The sequence below is a fragment of the Botrytis sinoallii genome, assembly GCF_014898435.1.
Source record: "Botrytis sinoallii strain Bc 23 chromosome Unknown BSIN_002, whole genome shotgun sequence".
Taxonomy (NCBI): Eukaryota; Fungi; Ascomycota; class Leotiomycetes; order Helotiales; family Sclerotiniaceae; genus Botrytis; species Botrytis sinoallii.
This window is the reverse complement of record NW_024066029.1, coordinates 1,621,428-1,645,118: the sequence shown is the minus strand read 5'-3', so window position 1 is coordinate 1,645,118 and position 23,691 is coordinate 1,621,428. Positions and strand designations below refer to the sequence as shown.

At 42.3% G+C, this 23,691-nt stretch overlaps 8 protein-coding genes across 8 annotated transcripts; 4 read left to right on the top strand and 4 right to left on the bottom strand.

Moving 5' to 3' along the window:
* Positions 1–2,537: 2,537 nt before the first annotated feature.
* Positions 2,538–3,646, bottom strand: EAF02_001560 (uncharacterized protein; the record flags this gene model as incomplete). Its single annotated transcript, XM_038897608.1, has 2 exons — positions 2,538–3,487; positions 3,544–3,646. The coding sequence occupies 2 exons, from the start codon at positions 3,644–3,646 to the stop codon at positions 2,538–2,540; spliced, it is 1,053 nt and encodes a 350-aa protein (XP_038762583.1).
* Positions 3,647–4,648: 1,002 nt separating this feature from the next.
* EAF02_001559 (uncharacterized protein) lies at positions 4,649–8,076 on the bottom strand (the record flags this gene model as incomplete). The annotated part of the gene is made up of 5 exons (XM_038897607.1): positions 7,364–8,076; positions 7,084–7,317; positions 5,913–6,940; positions 5,782–5,891; positions 4,649–5,698 (listed from the first exon to the last, which is right to left on the bottom strand). Exons 1-5 carry the CDS (start codon positions 7,813–7,815, stop codon positions 4,649–4,651), a joined length of 2,874 nt encoding a protein of 957 aa, XP_038762582.1. The 5' UTR covers positions 7,816–8,076.
* A 329-nt stretch (positions 8,077–8,405) lies between these two features.
* On the top strand, positions 8,406–9,663 carry EAF02_001558 (uncharacterized protein; the record flags this gene model as incomplete). The annotated part of the gene is made up of 2 exons (XM_038897606.1): positions 8,406–8,450; positions 8,803–9,663. The coding sequence occupies 2 exons, from the start codon at positions 8,406–8,408 to the stop codon at positions 9,661–9,663; spliced, it is 906 nt and encodes a 301-aa protein (XP_038762581.1).
* Positions 9,664–10,570: 907 nt separating this feature from the next.
* Positions 10,571–13,116, top strand: EAF02_001557 (uncharacterized protein; the record flags this gene model as incomplete). Its single annotated transcript, XM_038897605.1, has 2 exons — positions 10,571–11,317; positions 11,368–13,116. The coding sequence occupies 2 exons, from the start codon at positions 10,571–10,573 to the stop codon at positions 13,114–13,116; spliced, it is 2,496 nt and encodes an 831-aa protein (XP_038762580.1).
* A 262-nt stretch (positions 13,117–13,378) lies between these two features.
* EAF02_001556 (uncharacterized protein) lies at positions 13,379–14,582 on the bottom strand (the record flags this gene model as incomplete). The annotated part of the gene is made up of 3 exons (XM_038897604.1): positions 13,379–13,697; positions 13,775–14,413; positions 14,530–14,582. The coding sequence occupies 3 exons, from the start codon at positions 14,580–14,582 to the stop codon at positions 13,379–13,381; spliced, it is 1,011 nt and encodes a 336-aa protein (XP_038762579.1).
* A 281-nt stretch (positions 14,583–14,863) lies between these two features.
* Positions 14,864–16,643, top strand: EAF02_001555 (uncharacterized protein; the record flags this gene model as incomplete). Its single annotated transcript, XM_038897603.1, has 4 exons — positions 14,864–14,961; positions 15,152–15,623; positions 15,679–15,997; positions 16,051–16,643. The coding sequence occupies 4 exons, from the start codon at positions 14,864–14,866 to the stop codon at positions 16,641–16,643; spliced, it is 1,482 nt and encodes a 493-aa protein (XP_038762578.1).
* Positions 16,644–17,232: 589 nt separating this feature from the next.
* Positions 17,233–18,114, top strand: EAF02_001554 (uncharacterized protein; the record flags this gene model as incomplete). Its single annotated transcript, XM_038897602.1, has 1 exon — positions 17,233–18,114. The coding sequence occupies one exon, from the start codon at positions 17,233–17,235 to the stop codon at positions 18,112–18,114; it is 882 nt and encodes a 293-aa protein (XP_038762577.1).
* Positions 18,115–18,554: 440 nt separating this feature from the next.
* On the bottom strand, positions 18,555–20,781 carry EAF02_001553 (uncharacterized protein; the record flags this gene model as incomplete). Its single annotated transcript, XM_038897601.1, has 9 exons — positions 18,555–19,146; positions 19,278–19,375; positions 19,446–19,701; positions 19,769–19,923; positions 20,117–20,141; positions 20,208–20,354; positions 20,426–20,471; positions 20,524–20,576; positions 20,681–20,781. 9 exons carry the CDS (start codon positions 20,779–20,781, stop codon positions 18,555–18,557), a joined length of 1,473 nt encoding a protein of 490 aa, XP_038762576.1.
* Positions 20,782–23,691: the final 2,910 nt, after the last annotated feature.

Genomic DNA, 23,691 nt, shown 5'->3' with positions numbered 1-23,691 from the left:
GGCAAGAAAATGCGCTCACGAGGCTGGTGGTTCTTTCCCCTTGAAATACAGATCATCAATCTTTGCGCGCGCGCGGTTATTGGTCACCTAATCTTGCTTACGTCAATTTCGATGTCTTTCAGATATGCAAAAAAACAAATTGGTCAAAGCATGCTTGAATACAACCCCACATGGAGAAACTTGAAAATATATCTAGAGTTTTGCGCTCGCCATGCTATTGGCTCCTTGAGATTGCTTACGTCAATTTCGATGTCCTTCAAATATGCAACAAATCGCCCAGAGTTGAACTTTCCACGTGGCCCTGATAGTGAATACAACAATCTGAGGGGAAGCCGGCACATGTTGCATATCTGAACTACCACGATGTTAGAAATATTCCTCAAAATTATTCTTCCAATGAGTGAGCAGAGGCGCGCCAATGGTTAAAAAAGGCAAAGCTTATACACCACTTGTTTCTAAAACCGTTTCCAATAGTATGTTGTATGAAAGTGAATCCACGTGTCGGGAGTTGCGGAACTCCACAACGGCACTTGAGATATGATCAGATCTCGCATATTCCGAAGAATTGACTTGTCCAATGGACTGACGAGCGCAAAGCTCTGTTCACCTTCCTCTCTCTTGCGCTCAACGAGAGCCAACCATTTCATAGACGCTAACAAAAAAGATGAAACGTCAAATATGCAACAAAGTTACTCAAAATTCTCGAGAGATCCAATAGCTTGACGAGCGCAAAGCTTTGGTAACATTCCCTCCCTTCTTTTTCTTTAAACTCAATGAGAGCCAACCATTCTCAGAGACGCTAAAAAAACGGTCAAACTTTCAGATATGCAACAAAAGTGTTCAAGAGTTGTATGTGCCCAATAGCTTGACGAGCGCAAAACTCAGGTCACTTTTTTTCCTTTGCGCTCAACGAGAGCCAACCATTTCAAATGGAGCTAACAAAAAGTTCAAACTTTCAGATATGCAACAAAAGATTTGAGCTGTATTTCCACGCCTGAGCCACGCGCGGGCCATGCCGGTAGGGCTGACAGCAATAGTGAATAACCTTGAGGATGTAATGTTGCATATCTGAATTTCTGACCCTTGCTCAATGTCAGAATGGCTGGTTTCGTCGGGGCGCAAGCTGATCCTGGCTTTTGCAACTGGCTTTCAAGTGGCCAGGCACAAAGTATTCGTCTCAAATGTTGAAGGCGAGATAAAAGCGCAGAAGCGAACACAGGACGACATGGTATAAACATACAAACCGAAAACTTGAAGGATTATCGCAAAGCTTGTGACAATTTCGCTCTGGGGAATGGCCACGAATCAAAAAAATTGTTAGACAAGAAGTTTGAGTCCTTCAATTGCAACAATCCTTTGAAAATAGGTTTCAAAGAATCTTCATGGTTTTAGTTCAAGAGGAGATTACGTGATTCAACTGGCATTGGTATTGCACTTGCAACGACCTACATCCCTTATCGGAGACAAACTTGCGCTGTGAGACGGCCTCGCTACTACACATTGCATGTACAAATAGAAGAGAGATGTATCTAGCTACAACTTTCACAGAAAGAGTCACTAGTAACGTGTCCATTTCGTCTAGTACACTCCGTGAAAGTTCTAAATCTGATCGTGCAATGGGCTGAAGACCTTCCCCGAGAAGAAAAATCATGGGCAGGTTTTGCTTGAAACCAATCCAAGAGACATTTTTTCCGGAAAAATATCATCATATCAATAGGCTCAGTATTTAGTCAACAGACCTTCCAGAATTACCTTTCTGGGCATCATTTCATGTACAATGCAGATTTCTTTGGAACGCATGTCGTTGAATTTGACGTTTGAAATTAGCGAGTGTGATTACATAAATGCTGACTCACAACTCATTCTAGTGTTCCACCACTACATTGATGACCGAGCAAACGAGAAGTTTATTTTCAAGAATTTTTCAACTCTCAGCATTAATTATAATCTATTGAAGTCACATCTGAGGATTGATAAGTAAAAAGATGCCTGGGAATAAATATTCATAAAATCAATGTTTGCCACCATTATGACAATCATCACAATTATTTCTGTTGAATTCATTGTTCAATTATTTGACATTGAAATCCATTTTTTCATTGTTCAACCTGTAATGAAACTTTACATTGCACTTCAAGTATTCAAATTAATATCTCAAGAGATATATCTGAATTGTTAGCCTCCCACACACAATCTCATTGTTCGTGTTTCTCTGGATCGATCCTGCCATCTGATATCATCATCCAACGCGCCCTTTGAGGCATTGAAAGTTTCAAGAACTCCGCCTGCAAAATGTCTTCCATCGAGTCAAGACCAAGGGTTACAGCCAATTTCAACATCCTTCCTCCGCAACTTGCCAAATCGATTCCCGAAGCCAAAAGTATCCCCACCATAACCGTATCCTCCCTTGATATCGCCCATTTTAGCGCACTTTTGGCCGTTATTACATCGTCTATACCGGCCCCACGATCGAAGAGCTTGTGAACGAGTAGCATGTTTCTTTTCTGGGCTTCAATGGATATAGATTTATTTCCTAGCTATTCCGATTGCTGTCCGTCTAAGCGAGAGAAGTTTCTATCGAAGCCGTATTCAAGTAGAAGATCAATCATGTCTCGATGCTTTGCTCCGTCGGCACCCCGAACCCCACGGAAAAACGTTCCTGTTGTATCGAAGATGTACTTTACTATCTCGAAATTTCCTAAACGAATATGCAACACTAGGAGACTCTTGCTCGGTTGCTCTACAGGTCTTGGAAAGAATCCTTCAATGTGTTTGTATATTTCAAGATTCCCTGTGGACCTTTGCGCTTTCCAAAGAGAAAACGAAGCGGATGATTCTAGGGGGATAAATGACCCGTCTATGAAGTTTGTATCATTGATAGTTGACCACGATGGCGGATACAAAGCAGTTCGTACCATCTCTATGTCTCCGCTCATTGCCGCCGTTATAATCGAGCTGAAGCGTTCAGCTTCTGAATCGTGACTTGATTGGGTTTCAATCACCATCTTTTGCAAATATTCTAGTAGATCTTTATTTCCTGCCAATGCAGCCAATGCCATAGGTGGAAGGAAGAGATCGCGCATAGTCCGTGGTGGGTACCCTTCTTGGAGTAAGCGTTTTACTACAGGGATGATATTGAGATAAGTTGCGGCACATAAAAGATCCAACTTGAAGTTTAAATCAATCAAATTGGAACTGGCACGATGTGTTGCGTCGATTAATATCGGCCAGCAAAGTCTTTCGATGGTGGTTCTCACGTCGTTGCCCGTTTCCGCACAGAGAGTTTCGACAAGTCTGCGGATGTGGCGAAAATGGGGTGGGCAGGAATCGGAGTTATATTGGACTCTGTATACAAGGTAGGAGTGCCAAAATGTGTTCGCCCATTTATTTCCATCTATTTCCCAGAGGCATAAGAGTCTGTTGGTCTTGTAATCGTCTAGAAGGTGAGATCTAAATAGCGCAAATTGGACGTCATGATAAAACCGCTCTGCACGACAGTGTCAGGGATAGAATTTTTGAATCCGAGTACAAGATCAAACTTACTGCATACAAGTCTTAATATGATAGATCTATGGATCCCGCGAGTAAGGACGGCTTCGAGTAAAATCTGATGGACCAACTCGGGTGCTAAATCGAGGAACTGCATCCTCTGTGAAATGGGATTGCAAATTGTCGTTGCAGACCGACGTAAGTTGAAGAAGCTGTATCAATGTAGAAGAATGGTGGTGTCGAAAGGAGGTTGATTATGGGAGAAAGTTGAAGCTGACTCCAGGTGGTTGCGTTTAAGAAACCAGGTGGAAAGCGTAATAGTCCGCTAGGTAGCTTGCCCAATTTCTTCATGTAACAAGAATTCAATAGAGCGGAGTACCCAAAACAGCCTAGGTACTGTGAGTGAATATCTAAATCAAACATAATCTTTGACTTTTGAGGTGTTGTAAACGCTTCAGTGAGTATATTGACACATCTCTCAAAATTTCAGGGCGAGCTAGCTCGCCAGTTTTTTAGAGCGTCTATTATTTCTATTCTTTTTACTATTTTTATTTTTATTATTGTTTTAATAGAAATAATAGAAATGATTCTTTCTAGATTTTAATTTAGATAATTTAAACAATTTAGATAATTTAGATAATTTAAACAATTTAGATAATTTAGATTATTTAAATGATTCAGGTGATTTAGATTATTTGAATGATCAAGGTGATTTAGATAATTTAGATTATTCATTGAAAAACAATAAAAACAATAAAAAGAATAAAAAGAATAATAAGTTTTTAGTAAGTTACTAATAACTCTTTAATATTAAAGAATTGAAGATAAACATTATTCTTTGTTTTTTCAATTCTTTTATTATTCAATTCTTTATATAATTGAATTCATAATAAAAGATATTATATAACTATATACAAATCTAATCATATACAAATTGAATTCCTAGGTATAGAAAATATAATCTATATTACACTATACAAAAATTCCGTAAAATCCGATGCACAAGTTTCTTTCGCTACGCCCTTAAATATTGAAAGTTACGTCTTGCGCGGCTTTTCATTAGTCCATTTCTGTAAGGGACATTGAGCTTCTGGACCTCTCTCTGCAGGCTTGCATAAAGGACGAATCTAAGTTCCTGCAATTTAATCTTATGTCTGCTTCAAGTTTTTGAACAAAGTCTTTGTAGAGTCATGATCCACTTCCTAATCATCGATGGCTCCAATTTACCACCTTTCATTCTAGACATTTCATCTACAGTCCACTCCTTGCTTCTCCAATATTTTCTCATAGTCTCAGTCAGCAACTTTCTGGAGGTGATTGTTCGTCCTTGGTGATTGAGGGTTGTATTCGCATCTGCCCCATTGTCTAGCATGAGTTTGACAATTGCCAAATGGTTTGAGACCAAAGATTTCTCCTCCTCGGAAAATTGCTGATTTTCACTTTCTTCCGTGTCCACCGGCGGTAGGATTGCGCAAACATCACGGACGGCCATCTCAAAACAAAGAGCTGGAAAGTCTTTTAGCTTTTTGTTAGGCTGCGCTCCATGTTCCAACAGTAATCCTATCATGCGATTACTAGGAGGAAATCGATCTCGCCGATAATCCGAGTTTTCCATCTGCTCCATGCCATGCACATAGTATTCATCTGTTCCCGCAAGCGCATATGCTAACAAGTTGTGAGCAACAATTCCTTTCGTTTCCGAGGCGAGTCTCTCTAAAATAACTCTGACGTATGCACAAAGATTCCATTTGGTTGCGATGTGTAGAAAAGAAGAGAACTTCGCCGGTGCCCAAATGATGCTTTTGGACCTCGCACTGTGCGTCAATGTCGCAAATGTATCCAATGGTTCAACGTAAGCATTTGATCCCGCAATTTCAGCATCGTGGGCGTAGTTGAGGACTGTTGCCACAAATAAAGGAAGGCCCGAAGGCTGGGTTAAAATGTTTTTCTGAGGTTCGGAGATCTGAAGTTCTTTTATGTATGAGCACATAAGGGCAGTGTGGGGCTCAAAGCCTCTTCCATTGCTATGTTTCATGAATTTTTGATGTATATCTGAACGTTCTGAATATTCTCGGACGCTGCGATGCAAATAAGTGACGCGATATCCAAGATATTCAAATCCTGGGGAGTATTTCGGTCCGGTCTCGAGCAATCCTGCACATCTCACTTTTAGATGATCACTAATCTCTTTGTTTCTCAGCTCCAGGTCCTGAAGTTGAATTTGATATCTGCGAAACGACTGGTGCCGTAATCAAGAGCAAAGGACAGAATCAGTGTGTCCAATGATTTAACGCTCCTCTGATGTACATTTGCCGCTCGGACAATGAGAAAAATTGATGCAGCTTTCTTACTATAGAAGGGCTCAATCTTTCCAAGCATCGAGGAGAAAAGTTCCTCTAGATCTTGCGGCAATATTTACATACGTTCCTGCAAATCTTGCAGGCTATCTCTATTGTCGAGACCTCTTACAATCTCCTGTAATACAAGCTTAACCCACAAGCTTACCCCATCTGCTCGCGATACAATATTTTTGATGAGATTTAATGCTTGAACAGGCTGTTCTACGCATAAGCGTTGATAGTTAACATTCTCTTGGAGACTCGACTTGACATAATGGTTAATATCGATACGTGTTAGATCTTGCAGCCGAAGTGATGGTCCAGATCCAAAAGCATCATCGAATCCAAGTAAAGGACGACTGGAGACGCATATTTTTAGCCACGGTACCTGAGCGAGCATACTAAAGTATTTGGTTATAGCTGAAGGTTCCCCTTCATATTCGTCAAGACCGTCAACGAACAAACAAAGTTTGAAGTGCTGTACGCTTTGGCTTACGAGGCTCCGCATTGCGGCCTGCAATTCGGTTAAACTCCAGTACTCCATTTCCATCGGATGAAACTTTTGGTGTACTTCAGAGAACGGTCTAACCGAATCAGTGTAGATTTTGGCCCATCTTTGGGGAAAACAGACAGGAATAAGATCAGGAAGATGTCCCAGAATTTGGGAAAGAAGAGCTCGAAGAAGACCACTTAGAGACCTCTGTACAAGAGTCCCACTCTTCCAAAAATAAAACTTGGCCATAACAATGGGTAAAGGAGCAGACCATTTTTCTAAAAGTACCTTCGTTTTACTGTGATCATATATGAATCTCATCAGTGTTGACTTGCCCGAAGCAGCTTTTCCATTGATCCAATAAATACTGGACCCATGTTCTAACCAATGGACAAAACTAGGCCACCGCGTAGATTCATGGCTATCATTGAATAACCACTCAAATATTCCTCGATATACATCCGCGATAGTTTCTTCTCGTTCTTTCAATGCTGGGAACTTTAAATTTTGGACAAGGTATTGAGCAATCTGCAAGCGGAGTGCTTTTTCGTGCCACTCATGGTTGTGCAGAACCTGATTCTGAGATGTTTGTTCTTCGGCGAGTATCAAACTTTGGCTCCTAATACATAGGCAAATGAGCGAATGTTTTAAACGACTCGCGGGTCGAGAGGCTTTAGTTGACAGACAACAATCTGGACTGTTGAAAGTATGGCTTGGGATTGAATAATGCGAATTGAAAAAAAAAACACCAAATAAACTCACTGATTTACTTCAATCTTGTCAATCTGCTGCACAATACCTGATGGAAATGTGTGCTTCTCAGCCAGAATTTCAATTCTACCGAGTAACTGAGTAATTGCTATCGTTTGATCTTGGACCCCTTTGCTGACTTCATCCTGATGTGTGAGGAGGGCAGTAATAATAGTCTTCGTACTATATTCGAGGTGATCGAAGCGAACTCCTTGATTTGATGATATCGAATCGAGCTGATCTCTTCTGCTCGTCATTTTCTATTGATAGAGGACTTCATTGAGTTACTTACCGAAGATCCACGACGATATGCATCTGAATAGAATCTCTCAGTAATGCCAGTCGATTCGTTAAAGCCGTCAAGTCCTTCTCAGTCCACACAGACTTCAGCGCTTGCTTAACAGTTTCCCATTTCCTACGCTTGCCAATGGCTGTCAATTTTAAACTGTTTAGCTTATTACTGAGTTCAATGGACAATTCTGATGCATCTCTGCATATGAACATAAACGCGTCATCTGATGGTGTAGAAACGACTCCCATCCCAGATAAGCCCCAGTATGAATCCGAGAGCCTCTTGGACATCTTAGCTAGATCATCCACCACAAGACCCAATTGTTGGTGAACGGCCAAAGCTTCCGCGCCCGATTTGTATAGTTCATTAGTACCAGCCAACACCTTCGAGCTGAAATCCACGAATCGAATAATGGTTCCTGCCAATGACAACGCGTCTAATGGGTTCATCATTGTGATGACGAAGAACAGATATTGAACTAGTGATGAGAATTTTAAAAAGAAGTGGAGGTTCAGCTACAGGTACCACAACATCAATGTCGTAAGAAGGCTGCGGGATTTGACCCCCATGACATGTTCCACGAAAGTCATCATTTCCATCGGCCAAATGAAGCCCCGGCTAATAACGAAAGATACCAAAACGCCCAGGATGGAATTCCATCGTTTTGTTTACAGATATATAGCAAACATAAACTAGGTATCCAGCAATATCATTTTTAATGAGAACCTGTCATGAATCGTTTCTCAAGGACCCTCTTGTCGTTAAGATTTATGAGTCTGTGAGTTTACCTGCCCGCAAGCGTAACACTGCGCTAGTTTCGATTGGGCGAAAATTCTCCGCTAGCGCCCGCTTTACCTCCCCTACCCCCACGTTCGTCGCTCTGTTGCTTTCTACTCTCAAGACTATCGTCAGCCAGCCGACTTGAGAGGTTTTTGGCGAACAGCAAACGTAAAGCAGACTCCTTCGTAAGTATTGACTTCTGCCCAGCAAGATCAAACACTGATAAAGCAAAGAGAAATTTAAGAACACTAAAACACAGAAAATGGCGTCAGTATATAAGATCGCGTTGGTGCAGCTCTGCCCAAAGGTTTGTTGGCATTCCTGTTTTAGATTCTTTGGAAGAGATCTGTCAGTGATGGATCTGTATCACAATGGTGCCATTTAGAAGCAGTTAGAGGCGTCTCCGTCCCTCATTTTCTCACTGTTTGAGCTTAGCCAGTCAAGATAGGTTTCAATGTGGGGGCTCTGGCTTTCGGTCATCATTGCTATATAGTTCGTTTCAGCGATTTCGATACAAAAGAGGGATATTGTTCGACAATACTCGCTTTGCTTCTTTCTTTTCCTTTCATTGATTGCTCTTCGCATGTGATATTCACAACATGCGATATCCACGATTTCCTAACTTCTTGAAAGAACTCGAGCTCATATTTTTCTACTAGCCTCTAGCTATTGATTACAATTATAAAAAAGCAGTAGAATTTATCAGAGAAGCCGCTTCCAATGGCTGCGACCTTGTCGTTCTGCCTGAATATCACCTCACATCATGGGTTCCAGATGAACCTGAATTCCTGCCACTGTGTCACCACGACATCACATCTAAATATCTCTCTGGCTATCAGTCTCTCGCTTCCGAACTCAGAATATCTATCGTGCCAGGAACTATCTGCACTTTACACCCCGAGACTTCTAATCTCCACAACACGGCTCACTTCATTTCCCCTGAGGGCAAAATACTTTCCTCCTATACCAAGAAAAATCTCTGGCATCCTGAACGTCCACATCTAACCTCGTCTACGAATGATCCACATACTGCTTTCGATACTCCTCTTGGGAAAGTCGGTATGCTTATTTGCTGGGATGCCGCATTTCCTGAAGCATTCCGAGAGCTCATCTCTCAAGGCGCGAAACTCATCATCATCCCAACCTTCTGGACTCTCAGCGACTGTACCCCCGCAGGGTTGGCACGAAACTCGCTTTCTGAAGAACTGTTCGTTCAATCTACACTAGTATCTAGAGCCTTTGAAAATACGTGTGGAATTATATTCTGCAACGCTGGAGCACCTGTAGGAAAGGGGAAAGAGAATTCTGGCTTTTTGGGAATCAGCCAGGTCACCGTACCATTCCAAGGAGCTCTAGGAAAAATGGGAAGAGAAGAAGGAATGAATGTGGTAGAACTAGACATGCAAATATTAGAAGACGCGGAAGAAGCTTACAAGGTACGCATGGATATTGGACGAGATGATTGGCATTATGCACATACATTGAGAAGGGGAAATAGCAATGAGGAAAGTAAGTTGTGAGGAACGAGATTCGATTCGGTCGTACCTTTGCTATCAAATCATTTGTTGATATATCAGATCATTTCAATGTCTCAAATCAGCTCATATGGATCTGGGCATTTCATGAATGTTGTGTGAAAGAGAGAAAGACAACCAACGTTCAAATGGGAGGTAGTCTTTCGACCATATAGACGAAACCGAGGAAAATCCAGCAACTCGCTCGACCTGCTGAATGTAGCTTTAATATGTCAATAGTTAGTTACTGATATTATTGATAATTCTTTTTAAACATTGCCCGACCATGATACTGATGTTTGAATTTTAAGTACCGAAAAATTAGATGGAGGTCACAGCTGAAATCGACGAAGCAAACATTTAGCTCCCGCTGAACCATCATGTACTTGATATATCCTCGGTGTGCTTTCAAACGTGAATGATGCCTTCGGATGAGATGTTTGTCGGCGCGGAACATGCAGTTTGATAAATTCCCATCCCCACTTTTAATATACACACTGAGTACACCAGTAACGACCTCATGCTTATTAATCAACATCCAAGTTCTGGTGTTCCTGAATTTACTTGCTTCGGCGTGCTCCAACATTGTAAAGACTCTTGTTCGAGCATAAGTTTATGTACGGGCATTGATTGCCGATTTATTATATATGGCTTGGAACTTGACATTCTCTTGCTTTAACGTACCTTCTATGATCGATCATTAATCCACAAAGCCCTGATAAGGCATCGCGACCAAACCAGGTAGCAACACTTTCTAGGGACATTTTTCTCGGACAATGAGATCACCAAGCACGACGCATATACGCAATCGATATCAACATCCACTGAAATTCCAATCACAAGACCTGACGAACAAAAATGCCTCCAAAAACCAGGGGAAGAGCAAAGGGGAAAGGCAAAGCTGCGAGTCAAAATGCAGTCCCAGATGTATATCGTGATATGCTGGAAGAGGCCATACCGTCCGCAGTCAGCAGTACCCGAAAGACCTTTAAAGAGACGGAGAGTTGGTTTACGAGATGCTGTAGTTACGGCATCAGAAGCAGGGCCTTCGAAACCTTCTGTGGCGGAGTCACATGACGAAGCTGAAGATGATGAAGATGTCGAATTTGAGGATGTCATGACGGCACCAACGAGTTTCAACGGTGAAGGTCCGGAGGAGGACGTGAATGGGCCTCAGCAGACTGCATACAGAGATTCGGATGAAGAAACAGACGAGAGCGATGTAGATGTGGAAATTGACTGGGAAAATGTTAATTTTAACACTAAAGATGATGAACCATCAGGAGATCTAGAATTAACTCTTACCAGACCAGCACCTCAACGTCAAACGGCTACCCCCAGACGTAAAACTCTCACTCAAGGAGACAGAAATCTTCGATTAGAGATTCACAAATTGCATCTTTTATGTTTACTGTCACATGTTCATAGAAGAAATGAATGGTGTAACGATTCTGAAGTTCAGGATTCTCTTAGACCGCTTTTAAATAGGAAAATGTTGTCATTTTTGAGGCCGAGAAAGGATCTATCGCAATTCAGTCAAGCTGAATCGTTGAAAAAAGGTTTGGATATGGTGGCTGTTTTGTGGAGGACAAAGTTTCAGATTACAAAGAGGGGATTGAGGCGGGCACTGTGGGCGGATAATGAGGACGATATTAAAAATGTAAGATTTCTCGCTTTTTTTTTTCAAGAAAAAATCTGACACATTTACAGTACAAATTGCCTGAAGATGCAGATGCTTCATATGAGAGGGCAGATTTTAGGAACGCGGCGACGGAACTAAAAGGCTCTAGAGACTCAGGAGCACAACTATTCTGTGCATTATTACGAAGCGTAGATGTTGAAGCCCGCTTAGTTTGTTCTTTACAACCCCTATCCTTCACCACCGGCGGCCCATCCATGCCCAAACCACCCAAGCCGAAAGTGAGACCAACCATTCCACCTCCACCCGTACCCTCACCAGGACCCAGTAACTCAACCCTTCTCTCAAATCCACGCAGTCGTCTCGGACATCCCGGGGCCGCCGGCTACAATATTCCTACAATCAATCCCGCACCTTTAACGCCACCCACCCTAAAAGCAAAACCTATTCGCGAATCTCCCTTCCCCATATTCTGGGTCGAAGTCCTCGACTCTGCTCACCAGAAATGGATTCCCATCGACCCCCTAGTCACAGAAACAATCTCTAAACCCCGCTCCTTTGAGCCACCTCTCACAGATAAAGAAAATGCGCTCTCTTATGTCCTTGCCTTTTCCTCAGATTCATCCGCACGGGACGTAACACGTCGTTACGCCAAGGCTCCCAATTCCAAAACCCGCAAACAACGCATCGAATCCACGCCTGGAGGACAAAAATGGTGGAACAAAGTCCTCTCCCACTATTCCCGGGGTTGGAAAACAGATGTGGAACAAATCGAAGATGGCGAATTAGCAGCGTTAGAAGGAAGAGAACCTATGCCAAAGAACGTACAGGATTTCAAGGATCACCCTGTTTATGCACTTGAACGCCATTTACAAAGAAATGAAGTTATCGTTGCGGAAAGAGAAAGTGGAAAAGTCGCCACCGGGAATGCGAATGCGAGTGGAATCAAGAAATTAGAAAATGTATATCGCAGGAAAGACGTTCACATATGCAAAAGTGCAGATGCATGGTATCGACTTGGTCGCGAGGTCAAGATGGGCGAAGAACCCGTGAAAGTCGTGCCATCTCGAAACCCACGAAAAAACGATTTTGCAGACGAAGAAGAAAGAGAAGAAAGAGCAGGCACATCCCTGTACACGCAATTACAAACTGAACTCTTCATTCCACCCCCAATAGTGAATGGCCGAGTACCCAAAAACTCGTTCGGAAATATAGATATATATGTACCATCTATGGTTCCTAAAGGGGGCGTTCATATCTCAGCACCGGAATCGGTATATGCGGCAAAGTTGTTGGGTATAGATTTTGCAGCCGCGCTTACGGGATTTGAATTTAGAGGGAGACATGGAACGGCGGTTTTAAGGGGAATTGTGGTGGCGAAAGAGTATGGAGAGGCAGTAGAAGAGGTCGTAAAGGGATTTAGGGACGAGAGGGAGAGAGAGATAGAGGAGGAAAAGAGGGAAGTGGTGTTGAGGCTTTGGAGGAAGTGGTTACTGGGGTTGAGGATCAAGGAGACGGTGGATGGGTATTTTGATGATGAGGAAGGGGAGGACGATGCTGAGGTTGATGAAGAGGACGGGGCTCATGATGAGAAGGAGGAAGCGGAACCCGAGATGGATGACGGTGGGTTTGTGAGAGATGACGAGGAAGAGAATGGGGGTGGATTCGTGAAGGAGGATAAAAATGATGATGGGAATGAAGGGGGTGGTTTCGTAAGAGAAGATGAGATTATGGAGAGCGATGATAGCAGTGAGCTGAGCGATACGTATACATATGATGAATATGACGATGATATGGGTGGTGGATTTATTCCACAATAGAATCATATATAGAGCAAGTATGATAAATTGTACATTCATTACTTTTATCTAACCATCTTACAATTCCGGATCACAATCCATATGTTCTCCTAACGAATCCCACCTCGAGTGAAAGAAGTTCGTTGATCGTAGCAGTGGGTTCATAACCACAACTGCTGCAATGCAACGATTCCAAAGAAACTGGAGGCTAACTCAGACATTTCATAATAACCTTACTACGGTCGGCCTTGTGTCCCGAACCCCGGAATCCATCGCTATCACGCTACTCCTTAACCCCCATAACCCAAGTCATATATCCCGTGGGCCATGTGTGTCTCTCCCTCCCACTCAACACCTTCCACCCATTCGTATCACCGCCACTCTTCTTCATCAATGCCTCCACTTCACCTGCACTCCTGGTCCTTACAGAACTTATGATTCCATCAAACACTAGCACGAAAGGAATAATCGGTATAATATATGTGAAAAATAGATGACCGGGAGAGCGCCAGAAGTAGAAGGGAGTAATTCCGAGTATCATTATGCCCATCGCGAACATGGTAATTAGGGAGGAAATAGTGCGTTCTTGGAGCTCGAATATACTGCACCCATGTGTTAGAAATTTCGGCAATAACAATGGGAAAAAATAATATTGAGATGAAAGCAGGGGAAAACATACCCAAAACCATCCGCAGTCTCCACCGTGTTCTTCAATATATCGCCTCCCAATTCATCACCAAAATGATGAAAAGCCAAATTATACAATCGGAAAACTTTGGTCTCGCCATGTACACCATTTGTCTCGCCGTTGACGTTCTTCAATAGATCTCTCGGCGCATTTGCTGCATCGACAGGCTCAGATATAAAATTGAGATTCTCGCTGCGTTTTGACGCTTCTGTCCAATCGGGTATATGAGGATGTAAATCCGTCAAAACAAATTGTACTTTTCCATATCTATCATCGCCATTAACAGGGCGTGGTGAGCGCAGAGCGAGTCCGTCTATCTGATTTTTTGGCGTAGCTGCGACTTCGGCATATGAGACTTCATGGTTTGCGATTGATGAGGTCGAGGCATTGGTAGTAGAAGTAGAGGAGTGATTTAAATGTGCATTCATGTACACTTCGATATAAGGGGTGGGACCCCCGGCCCCGGCACAGAAATCGACATAAGTATAGGATGTGACGTCGTTGGAGAGCACTCGAGAGAGGGTTGTGGCGACTAGTTGGGCGGGGGAGGAGGGTTGGATGATGGGGACGCGGAAGGTCCAGCAGAGGGTTAGGCAAGATTGAACTTTTAGACGGAGGTATTGGGGAAACCTGTGAAGAGGCGTCGTTAGTTGTAGCAAGAGGTGGGATGACGATGAAGGATCAATGAAAGATGGGAGAAGTGTGGACCTTGGAGAGCTCGTCTTGAGCTGCAAGGGCCAACATACCAGGGTTGATCATTGATCTCAAATAAATGAAGTCGTGGACAAATGAGTACCATGTTTCCTTTGTTATTCCTCGTATCTTCAATTGGATCACAATATGTATCTCACGGTCAAAGATAAGTGCCGTCGATTGAATAATGTCGAGTTGTAAAAGGCGAATGATGAATGATGTCGTATCCCAAATATGAGACAGGAAGCTTATCTCTTATCCTCACAACGCTACTCGAGTAGCACTAGCCCAAAATCAGGTTCCTTCATTCCATTCTTATGCATATTGCATCACCACATTTTTCACGTTCATGATTCTTTGTCTGATGTCGTACGGAATTGAAGGAGGATGTTCATCTCGATAATTATATCAATTGTCATTGCGATTTGTTTGGGGAGTTCTTTGTATAAAGGTTCGGAGATTAGGAGGAATGGAAAGAAACTGAGGTACGTGAACGCGAACTTGGCACGAAATCACGAGGTTGCGCATCTTTTCAGTGATGATACTACATCACATTGGAATTTCGTACGAGTGTACATTCATTTGTCCCTTCGTGTTGACATCTGGCAAATCTCGCACAAATGTTTACATCAAAGGTCTTTCCCCGCTCACCTATCAAACTAATAAACTGTTCAGACGACCACCAAATACGTTACCATTAGTTGGAAATGGTATCCTCTTTCTCCAAGCTCGTCACAAGCTCTTTTCCTGGTTCGTCAAGTGCGAGCGCAAATTTGGATGGGAAACATTCGAAATTTCAGTTCCTTCATTGCCACCCGGTGTTGTGATAAATGATCCGAAAAATCTCGAGTACGTTTTGAAGAATGAAGACATTTTTGCAAAAGGGGACTTCTTCAAAAGCAGATCTTGGGATTTATTTGGCAATGGAATTATCAATGCTGATGGGGATCTATGGAAAGTTCAGCGAAAAGCTGGCTTGAATTTTCTCAATGCTTCAAATCTGAAAGTTCTTACCGATGTTGCACTTCCAAAATATCTAGAGGAGACGCTGGTACAGCTTAGGAATGCAGGAAATGGCAGGACCATCAATTTGGAGGCCGTATTTCATGAATTGACTACGAAGCTTATGGGTCGAATGGCATACGATGTAAGGATTGTAACCTTCATAGTTCAGATATTGGGCTCTCCACTGATAGTGTTAGATGGACATGCGTTCAGGTGACCCGTTCTCATTAGCTTTCGAATACGCATCCGGAGCTACCGGAGAAAGGTTCCAAAATCCCCTTTGGCCTGTCACCGAGATGGTATTTGGTGGTCGTTTTAGATCATCAATAGGAAAAGTCAAAGCCTTTGGTACTGAGATTGTATCGAATGCTGTTAAGGCCCGACAAGAGAAGTCTCGGGCGAACAACGAGCAAAACTCCTTGGATTCTATTTCCGGCAGTCTAATCAATTCTCTCTTGGATTCAATTGACGACCATCAAATGGTAGCAGATGCAGCCCTGAATTATCTTTCTGCTGGTACGTATCACATCGAATGGTCGTGTATCCATTCCTCAGCTGATGATGCCTAGGCCGTGATACTACTGCACAAGCTTTAACGTGGGCATTTTATCTTCTAATGCGTCACCCAAGAGTCTTGGACAGTGTACGTCAAGAAGCAGCCTCTTTTACTAACGGAAGTACCCGCAAACAGTCAACGACATACAAGCCCACAATTGTCCCGTATGCTATGGCTGTTTTCTATGAAGCACTGAGACTTTATCCACCGGTGCCATTCGAAATCAAGCAATGCGAGCAAGCGACTACACTACCCGATGGAACCTTTCTTCCTAAATACGCTGTACTAGTCTGGTGTCCATGGGCAATGAACAGGTCAAGGTCAATTTGGGGTGAGGATGCTGATAATTTTAGACCTGAGAGATGGCTAGAAGACGGCGTCATAATTTCGAAGACTGCTTTTGAGTATCCAGTATTCAATGGGGGACCGCGTACTTGTCTAGGAAAAAAAATGGCAGAAGCTGTGGCTGCTCAAGTAATTGCAACATTAGTTGTCAATTTTAACTTTTCGTTGATCGACCAGAAAGAGAGAATTAGTAGGAATAGTCTTACTTTGCCCATGGAGGGTGGGCTGCCTTGTAGAGTGAGTATCATTGCCTCTGCATGAAGCACAATCCCATTCGCAGAGCCTTGATTGTTTAATTGTGGAAACAATCCTTTCGTTATCTTATTGGCAACTTTCATTGCTCATTCAACCTCAAACATAAACCATGGATGTCCCAATCTGGGCTGAATGATATCATTCGGCGTTTGAGCTAATTTTACTTAATCACCGAGTTTGTGATATCTTGTGCAATATTTCGATATTCGAAGCTCTGCTCCTTCTCATTGATCAATGCCATGTGAACACGAATAAATATTCGAGAAAGACCTGAGTTCGCCGGAGAAGTTCAATCAAGGATGCTCTAAATTTGTTGTTCCTTCCCTTGTTCGGCAAATCAACCAATCAGATACGCACTTATCACCAAGTCGTCAGCGTCCTGTAAGCAGATGACAAAGACAAAAGAATGGAAGTCCGCGGCTGCTTTCAGATTTAACAAACTCTGGCCATTATATGCTCTCCATATTGACATAATTTAGACATGGGTTGCGGAATGTACCCCGCGATTCTGAAGACGGACGTGTATAAATGTTAAGACATGAGCCACATAATCGATCTCCATCTGCTTGATATAATCATGCATCGATACTCAAGCATGACTGCCGTACACCTCAAAACTATTAAGGCCGACGGCGTCGATATATTCTACAGAGAAGCTGGGCTCTCTGATGCTCCTACGCTCCTTCTCCTTCACGGCTTCCCTAGCTCGTCTCATCAATACCGCAATTTAATTCCTCTTCTATCTAAAAAATTCCACATCTTAGCTCCAGACATCCCTGGATTTGGGTTTACTACAGTTCCTGAAAGCCTCAACTACAAGTACACATTTGATTCTTTAACCAGTTCCATTGAGTCTTTCTTACGTGAACTAAAAGTTCAAAAATACTCAATCTACCTCTTCAACTATGGCGGTCCAATCGGATTACGTCTTGCACTTCGTCAACCAGACGCCATACAATCAATAATCTCCCAGAATGGCAACGCATATACCGAAGGACTCGGTGGTTTCTGGGCCCCTCTTGAACAGATGTGGGCAACCAAAACAGCTGAAGAACTCGCCTCATCCAGAGAATCCCTCAAAGGAGTTATTTCCCTTGATTTTACCAAATGGCAATACGTTACCGGAACCCCAGAAGCTAATCTTCACAAAATTGCACCAGAGTCTTATACCTTAGACTATGCTCTGATGTCCCGTCCGGGAAACACGGAAATCCAACTCGATCTTTTCTACGATTATCGTACGAATATTGACTTGTATCCGGAGTTTCAGAAATTCTTTAGAGCGTCAAATGTACCGATTCTAGCGGTTTGGGGAAAGAATGATGAGATTTTTGTTCCGGCTGGGGCAGAGGGGTTCAAGAAGGATAGTAAGAATGTGGTGGTGGAGTATTTGGATGCAGGACATTTCGCTTTGGAGACTAACGTTGAGGAGATTTCGGATGCAATTTTGAGGTTTAAGGAGAAGTTTGGAATTTGAGAGGGCGGAGAGACGAATCAGTTTGGGATGTTTTAGTCGGAATCTCAGGCGGAAATAAATGATCAAGTTAAAGGAATATTTGAAATCATTCGGAACAATCAGAACCTCTATTTATTAGACAATTTATTATGCTGGTTGAACTGGAAAACGATGAGAGACTCTACCTTGTCTTATTGTGAGTTTATGGTGAGTTAGTTGATAAGTAATCATCTGGTCACAATGTGCATTTCACATAATTAACAAATCTATGGGTATCACCCCTGCGGTGCATAATAGGACTAATGTATTGATTGATATTGTGTATATTGTTATTCTAGGTTCAGATCCACGAAGTAATCTGGTACATTTAAACAATTCGTATCTGAAAGAATGAGTATTCAGATCAAAATCAACAGCATACGTGCCCTCTCTAACATTGACGTGATCAATATTCGATATCGTTACAGACTATCAAATATTTCATCAACATCCATCAAATCTGTCATTAGAGGACGATTTCTTTGACTATACTTCAGAACCGGACCGAATCCCCCATGCCGCTTTCTTTTGACCTGAGACGGCTCTACTTCATATCTTTTAGAGAATTCCCGTTGTAATATTTCACAAGCTTCTCTTTTAGCCGCCTCAAAGCCGTCCGCAAAATGATTCATAGCTCCTCGTTCAAAGACAATGGTTGTATTTTGAAGATCCCGTATTTGCGCTAGCTGTGATGCATCTTGCTGAAAATAGTCCTCGAAGAGTGTCGTTCTAATCTTACGCTCATGATTCCTCAGTTGTTCTACACGATCGTCCATCGTCTCAAACCTCAAACTAGAAAGGTTCTTTTCAAGTTTATGTACTTCGTACCGAGAAATGATAAGGTGGACAAAACTGTAGATTCCCAAGACAACTAACGTAACGAGAGCGATGATTTGCATAGAATCTCGCCAGGGGTTGTCGATGTCGGTAATACAGCAGGTATTATCATCTTTACTTGTGAAGTTTTGTGGTGAGGAAATGGAGGATTTAGTGTAAGTAAAATATATGACGTGCCTAGCGCCATGATCAACACCTCGTAGATGGTGCCAAGGACTGTTATTACTCTAAATTCTGATCACTAGGAAATCTCAATCCAATCTGAAATAAAATTGTTGAATGAGTATATTTCTATTGGAAACTGTGACCAGGAGAAGGCAATAATGTAAATGTTGGTCATAAACTTGGGCAATGTGAATAGTATTCTCAGGTAACCCGTTTTTGAACTTCGCTCGTCGAAACTGTTCTATGGATTATCAGCGCAGAAATCTCATATCGATCTCTAGGCCAAAAGTTGTTCAAACCGCTCGACTCACTTCCTCTATACTATTAACTCTGATCTCTAGCTCACGTGAGCTTCTAACAGTAGTCTCCACTTTAGTGGTCTCATTGCTATCACCTTCTGTCTCGCTCCTCGTAGTGGCATTAATCTGACCTTCAGCATTCTCACCTCCTTTATCTCCTTCTTTTCTGGGTGATTTCCCAGCCTTCCTCTTCCTGATCCATCTCAACAACCACACAAATCCTATAACTGCCGCTAGCCCCCCTCCAAGTCCCAGTCCAAACCCTAGTCTATTTTGCACATCTTGGGAAAGCCCCTTTTTGGCTCTCCCACAAAATAAGATTGACATCGAAATACCCGACTTTCATATTCTGGTGAGTTGTAACCATTCTGCGCTGCGAATATTGTGGAAGTGTGATCAAAGACTGCACGGAGAGATGTGCAGTCGAAAGGGCGATATATTTTATACTCGAAGGGACTCGTTTAGGTATTGGAGGGCTGGGAGGGAGAGGCTATAATTTGGTTAGATTTTGGAATTGAAGAAGGCAGAGGGGAGGGGGGGCGAAATAGGTAGTTTATGAATCTGAAGGGAGAAAAGTAAAGAGCCACGTACGAGGAAACTTGACCTTGGACCAATATATCTGTAGCATTAACCAGCCTGGAAAAAGTTACATCCCCATTTACTGCCGCAGAGATTGAACTCACATTTGCCAGAACAGGCATGTGGAGACTGTTGAAATTGTCAATATTAGTTTTGAAGATTCAGAAAGCAAGTATCATTGAACAGAAAACATACGGTTCAACGAAACTGTTAACATAAATATCGGCGGCATTAGTGAGAGCGTCGAAGTTGATAGGCACAGACGATTTATAGATTGTTTGCACATCGATAGAGATGGGTTCGTGTGTATCTTTACCACCGATGAAGTTGGGCATCAATAGTCTGTAATTTTGTCAGAGAATTCTTTATTTACATACATATGAGAGAGATAAGAGAAGTTCAAGCATATATACTCTGATATGTTTCCCCATGCGGTGAGAGAGCCACAAGACTTCAAAGCTGGGAATGCAACGTTCAGAGCCGGCATCTATATTATGGCAAATTGACCTACAAGGACCGACTGGCGAATAGTAATCTGCGATACGTTTATCAAGGATCCAAAATCTATACTATGTTAGAAAATTCAAATTGGCACCTGAACTCTGCTCAAATAGCCCGCCAATACTTAAACTTCAAACATCCAACCAATACCAACCAAAATCACATACGTAGAAACATTCCCCTTCAACGTCACGACTCCCGCACTCTTTAGCCCGGGAAATCTCAAGATCCTCTTCTCAATCGAACTAATCGTTATATTCCCCATCATTTCTAAGGCTCCCATAGACACAAAATCCAGGTTCCAGGTTGTTTGGTTTAGATCCAGACTACCCAGAAATTGTAAATCATCAAGAAAAATAGAAGTCAAAGTAGGCGGACCAAGTTCTTTGTAGATACATATAGAGCCTGTGATATTGATAATATTGGGTAGGGAGAATGTGCCTGAGAAGATGGAAGAGATCTGAACGGATGTGGGAAAGGTATCGCAGCTGAAGAGATTGGTAATCTGAGCAGGTTCGCGGAAAATGGTGGTGCTATTTATAAAGGTACAGTCCCTAGCGTGGAATTAGGTGAGAAGAGTAGCTAGTGCTATCAATTTCATGAATGAGAAGTTCATTCTACTAGCTCGTAATCCAATTTCATCGTAAAGAGTAGTGGACATGGAAATGTCGGATTCACTATAAACTTCCTCAAAGTATCTCTAACTCCATCAGAATGATAGGAGGTGATTTTCCTTTTACACCAATATCCCTTGGCCGCCAAGTCCACACGTCACACACATACTACACTGATCAGAAAGCCTGACTCCCAGCCCTGAGGCACAGTACTCATTCCCGTTATCAAAATCTTAGAACCCTAGAGCCCACGAAACATAAAAACAGGCATCAACTTTTCCACCTGCATAACGAAAACAAAACTCCCTCCTCAGTCTTCCAAATTTTCTAAAGTTGTGATAATAGTGCAATAGCAAACCAAACAATTAGACTTTGCCTCTTCCTCCATTATCCAACGCCAACAATTTGCTCTCGCTTAACTGAAATTCCTGGTGTCATCGAAGATGAAACTATTCTAGGCCAAAGAAATTGTGGCTGTGCTACCTGAGCCGACTCTGTTGGTTTTTTGGTAATTTAGTATGAAACATATGGGATGGGCTTTATTTGGACGACGTAGTGAGGGCTAAGAAGAAGAGCGGCGTTTGAAATATGGTCCTTTCCATTAGCGGAGGAAATGGCTAGCGAAACTTTTTACAAGCTAAAATCCAGGTATGTATGGCTCTGAAGGGCTATCTGTAAATACAGACGCGTTCAAGTTAGTTGTTCTGTCACTCAATATCTTGGCTTCCCTATTGTCTCGTTTAAATATCGACTTTCATGGTAAGAAGATGGCGCAGCAACTCCGATGGTCATCCATGCGTGAATAAAAATATCCCTCATCTTTGTTGATTTCTCAGCTTAGTATCGGCCATTGTCACCATCCTAAATAATACAAAGGTAATCAATCCAAAGACATCGGACGTCAAGCTTCCTAGCCACCGATATCGCATAGCGGAGAACTAGTGGCATGTTGGAATTGCCGGATATGTTCTTTTTGTATTTTCCATCTTCTCATGGGTGGTTTTGAGGAGTTGTCCATCAGTGCCCCAGCATTAGCTCAAGCCAATAGACTTGATTTGAGGAGCATATTTTGACAAACTAAGTATCTTTGTATCGATTAATCTGATAGGAAAATCATTCAATCATTATTGTCTTTCACTCCGATACTCAGTAGCTGAGAGGGAATAAATGATGACGCAAACGGGTCAAAATCCCGGAACAATCTTAATCAAAAATGCATGTCTCGACCGAATCTTGGACAATTTCACTTTTCCTTTCCGTGAACCTGCTTTCTACTTCTAGTGAGCTTCTATTGATGCGTAGCCATTTTCGACATAGATCTATCACTGAAGTAAGCATAGATATACAATCCAGTGCCATTACCAACCTGAAGACGATACCGCATTAAAGAACTTGACTAGGTGATTTCCAAGAGAATGATGATCATGATAGAGAGTAAGTTTGAGCGTTTTAGTCTGCAGTACGAAGAATAGCTTGTGTCTCGATAGTCTTCGCACTATTCTACCCATAGATATTGCACCTGAAAGCTGGGCTGCTCTGTTGGTAACTACCAGGATCCAACGGACCGGAAGGTTTGTCGAACTCGGCTTTGATCTTGCAGCAAAATCTGCACTCATCTGATAGCTCTGGCAAAAATGGCGAGGTGACAGGACGGGTTTTGTTTTGCCTACCACCCTTAAAAGATTCATCGGAAGATATCCAGGTCCGAAAATGAAGTCCAGCTTTGCCATCCTTTGGGCACATAGAAAGAGTACTCCCAGGACATGCGTCATCTAAGTAGAGACTCTGCGCACAAGTCTAACACAATAAATCACTTTCTGTACTGGCAGTGATTTCGTCATTTCCAGAACATTCCTGTCGCCCCAAGTCCATAGCTAAATCAAGCTTGTTTCTCCAGCTAATTGACGATAAAGCACACTTCCGACATGAAAGTCTTGTGCCCGAAGACGAGGAGTGATGTAACACATGACTGTCAGTCAGCAGATAAAAATCCCAGTATCCGTAGCGCTCTTGAAGATACGCGCTGTCCTTCCATGTCGGAAATTTTTTCTTAGAGAATTGCTCAGTAGCAAACGGAATGTGTGGAATACTTTCGCGGAGATATCTTATTATTAACCTTGTGGACAGATATCCGACATCAAATCATCAAATAGAAGTACACATTGAGAGCACCTAGATTTTAATAATTTGTAATTGAATTAATTCCTAGTCAGAGACATGTGAAACTTTGATTCCGAGTGTTAGAGTTGATATTGGATATTGGCAAGAGAGTACAGTTTCGATGTCTCATATGGCAACTTAACTCATCTATCACATGAAAGTATCATGGTTTGATTGAGTTTGAATCCAGTATCCAATAGGATGAATAATATATTCTCTACGATAAGTTTGAATCTCTTTATCTTAGTTTCATCATCCATACAATCAAACAGCAGACTCTTATTCTATTGTATGATCCATTCTCTTACAAAAGGTCAGACAATACGAGTACATTTTACACCCCTCGAATCACAAGCTTGTAGATTGGGGGTTATGATTGTTTTACCTTCCATCGTACTTCCAAC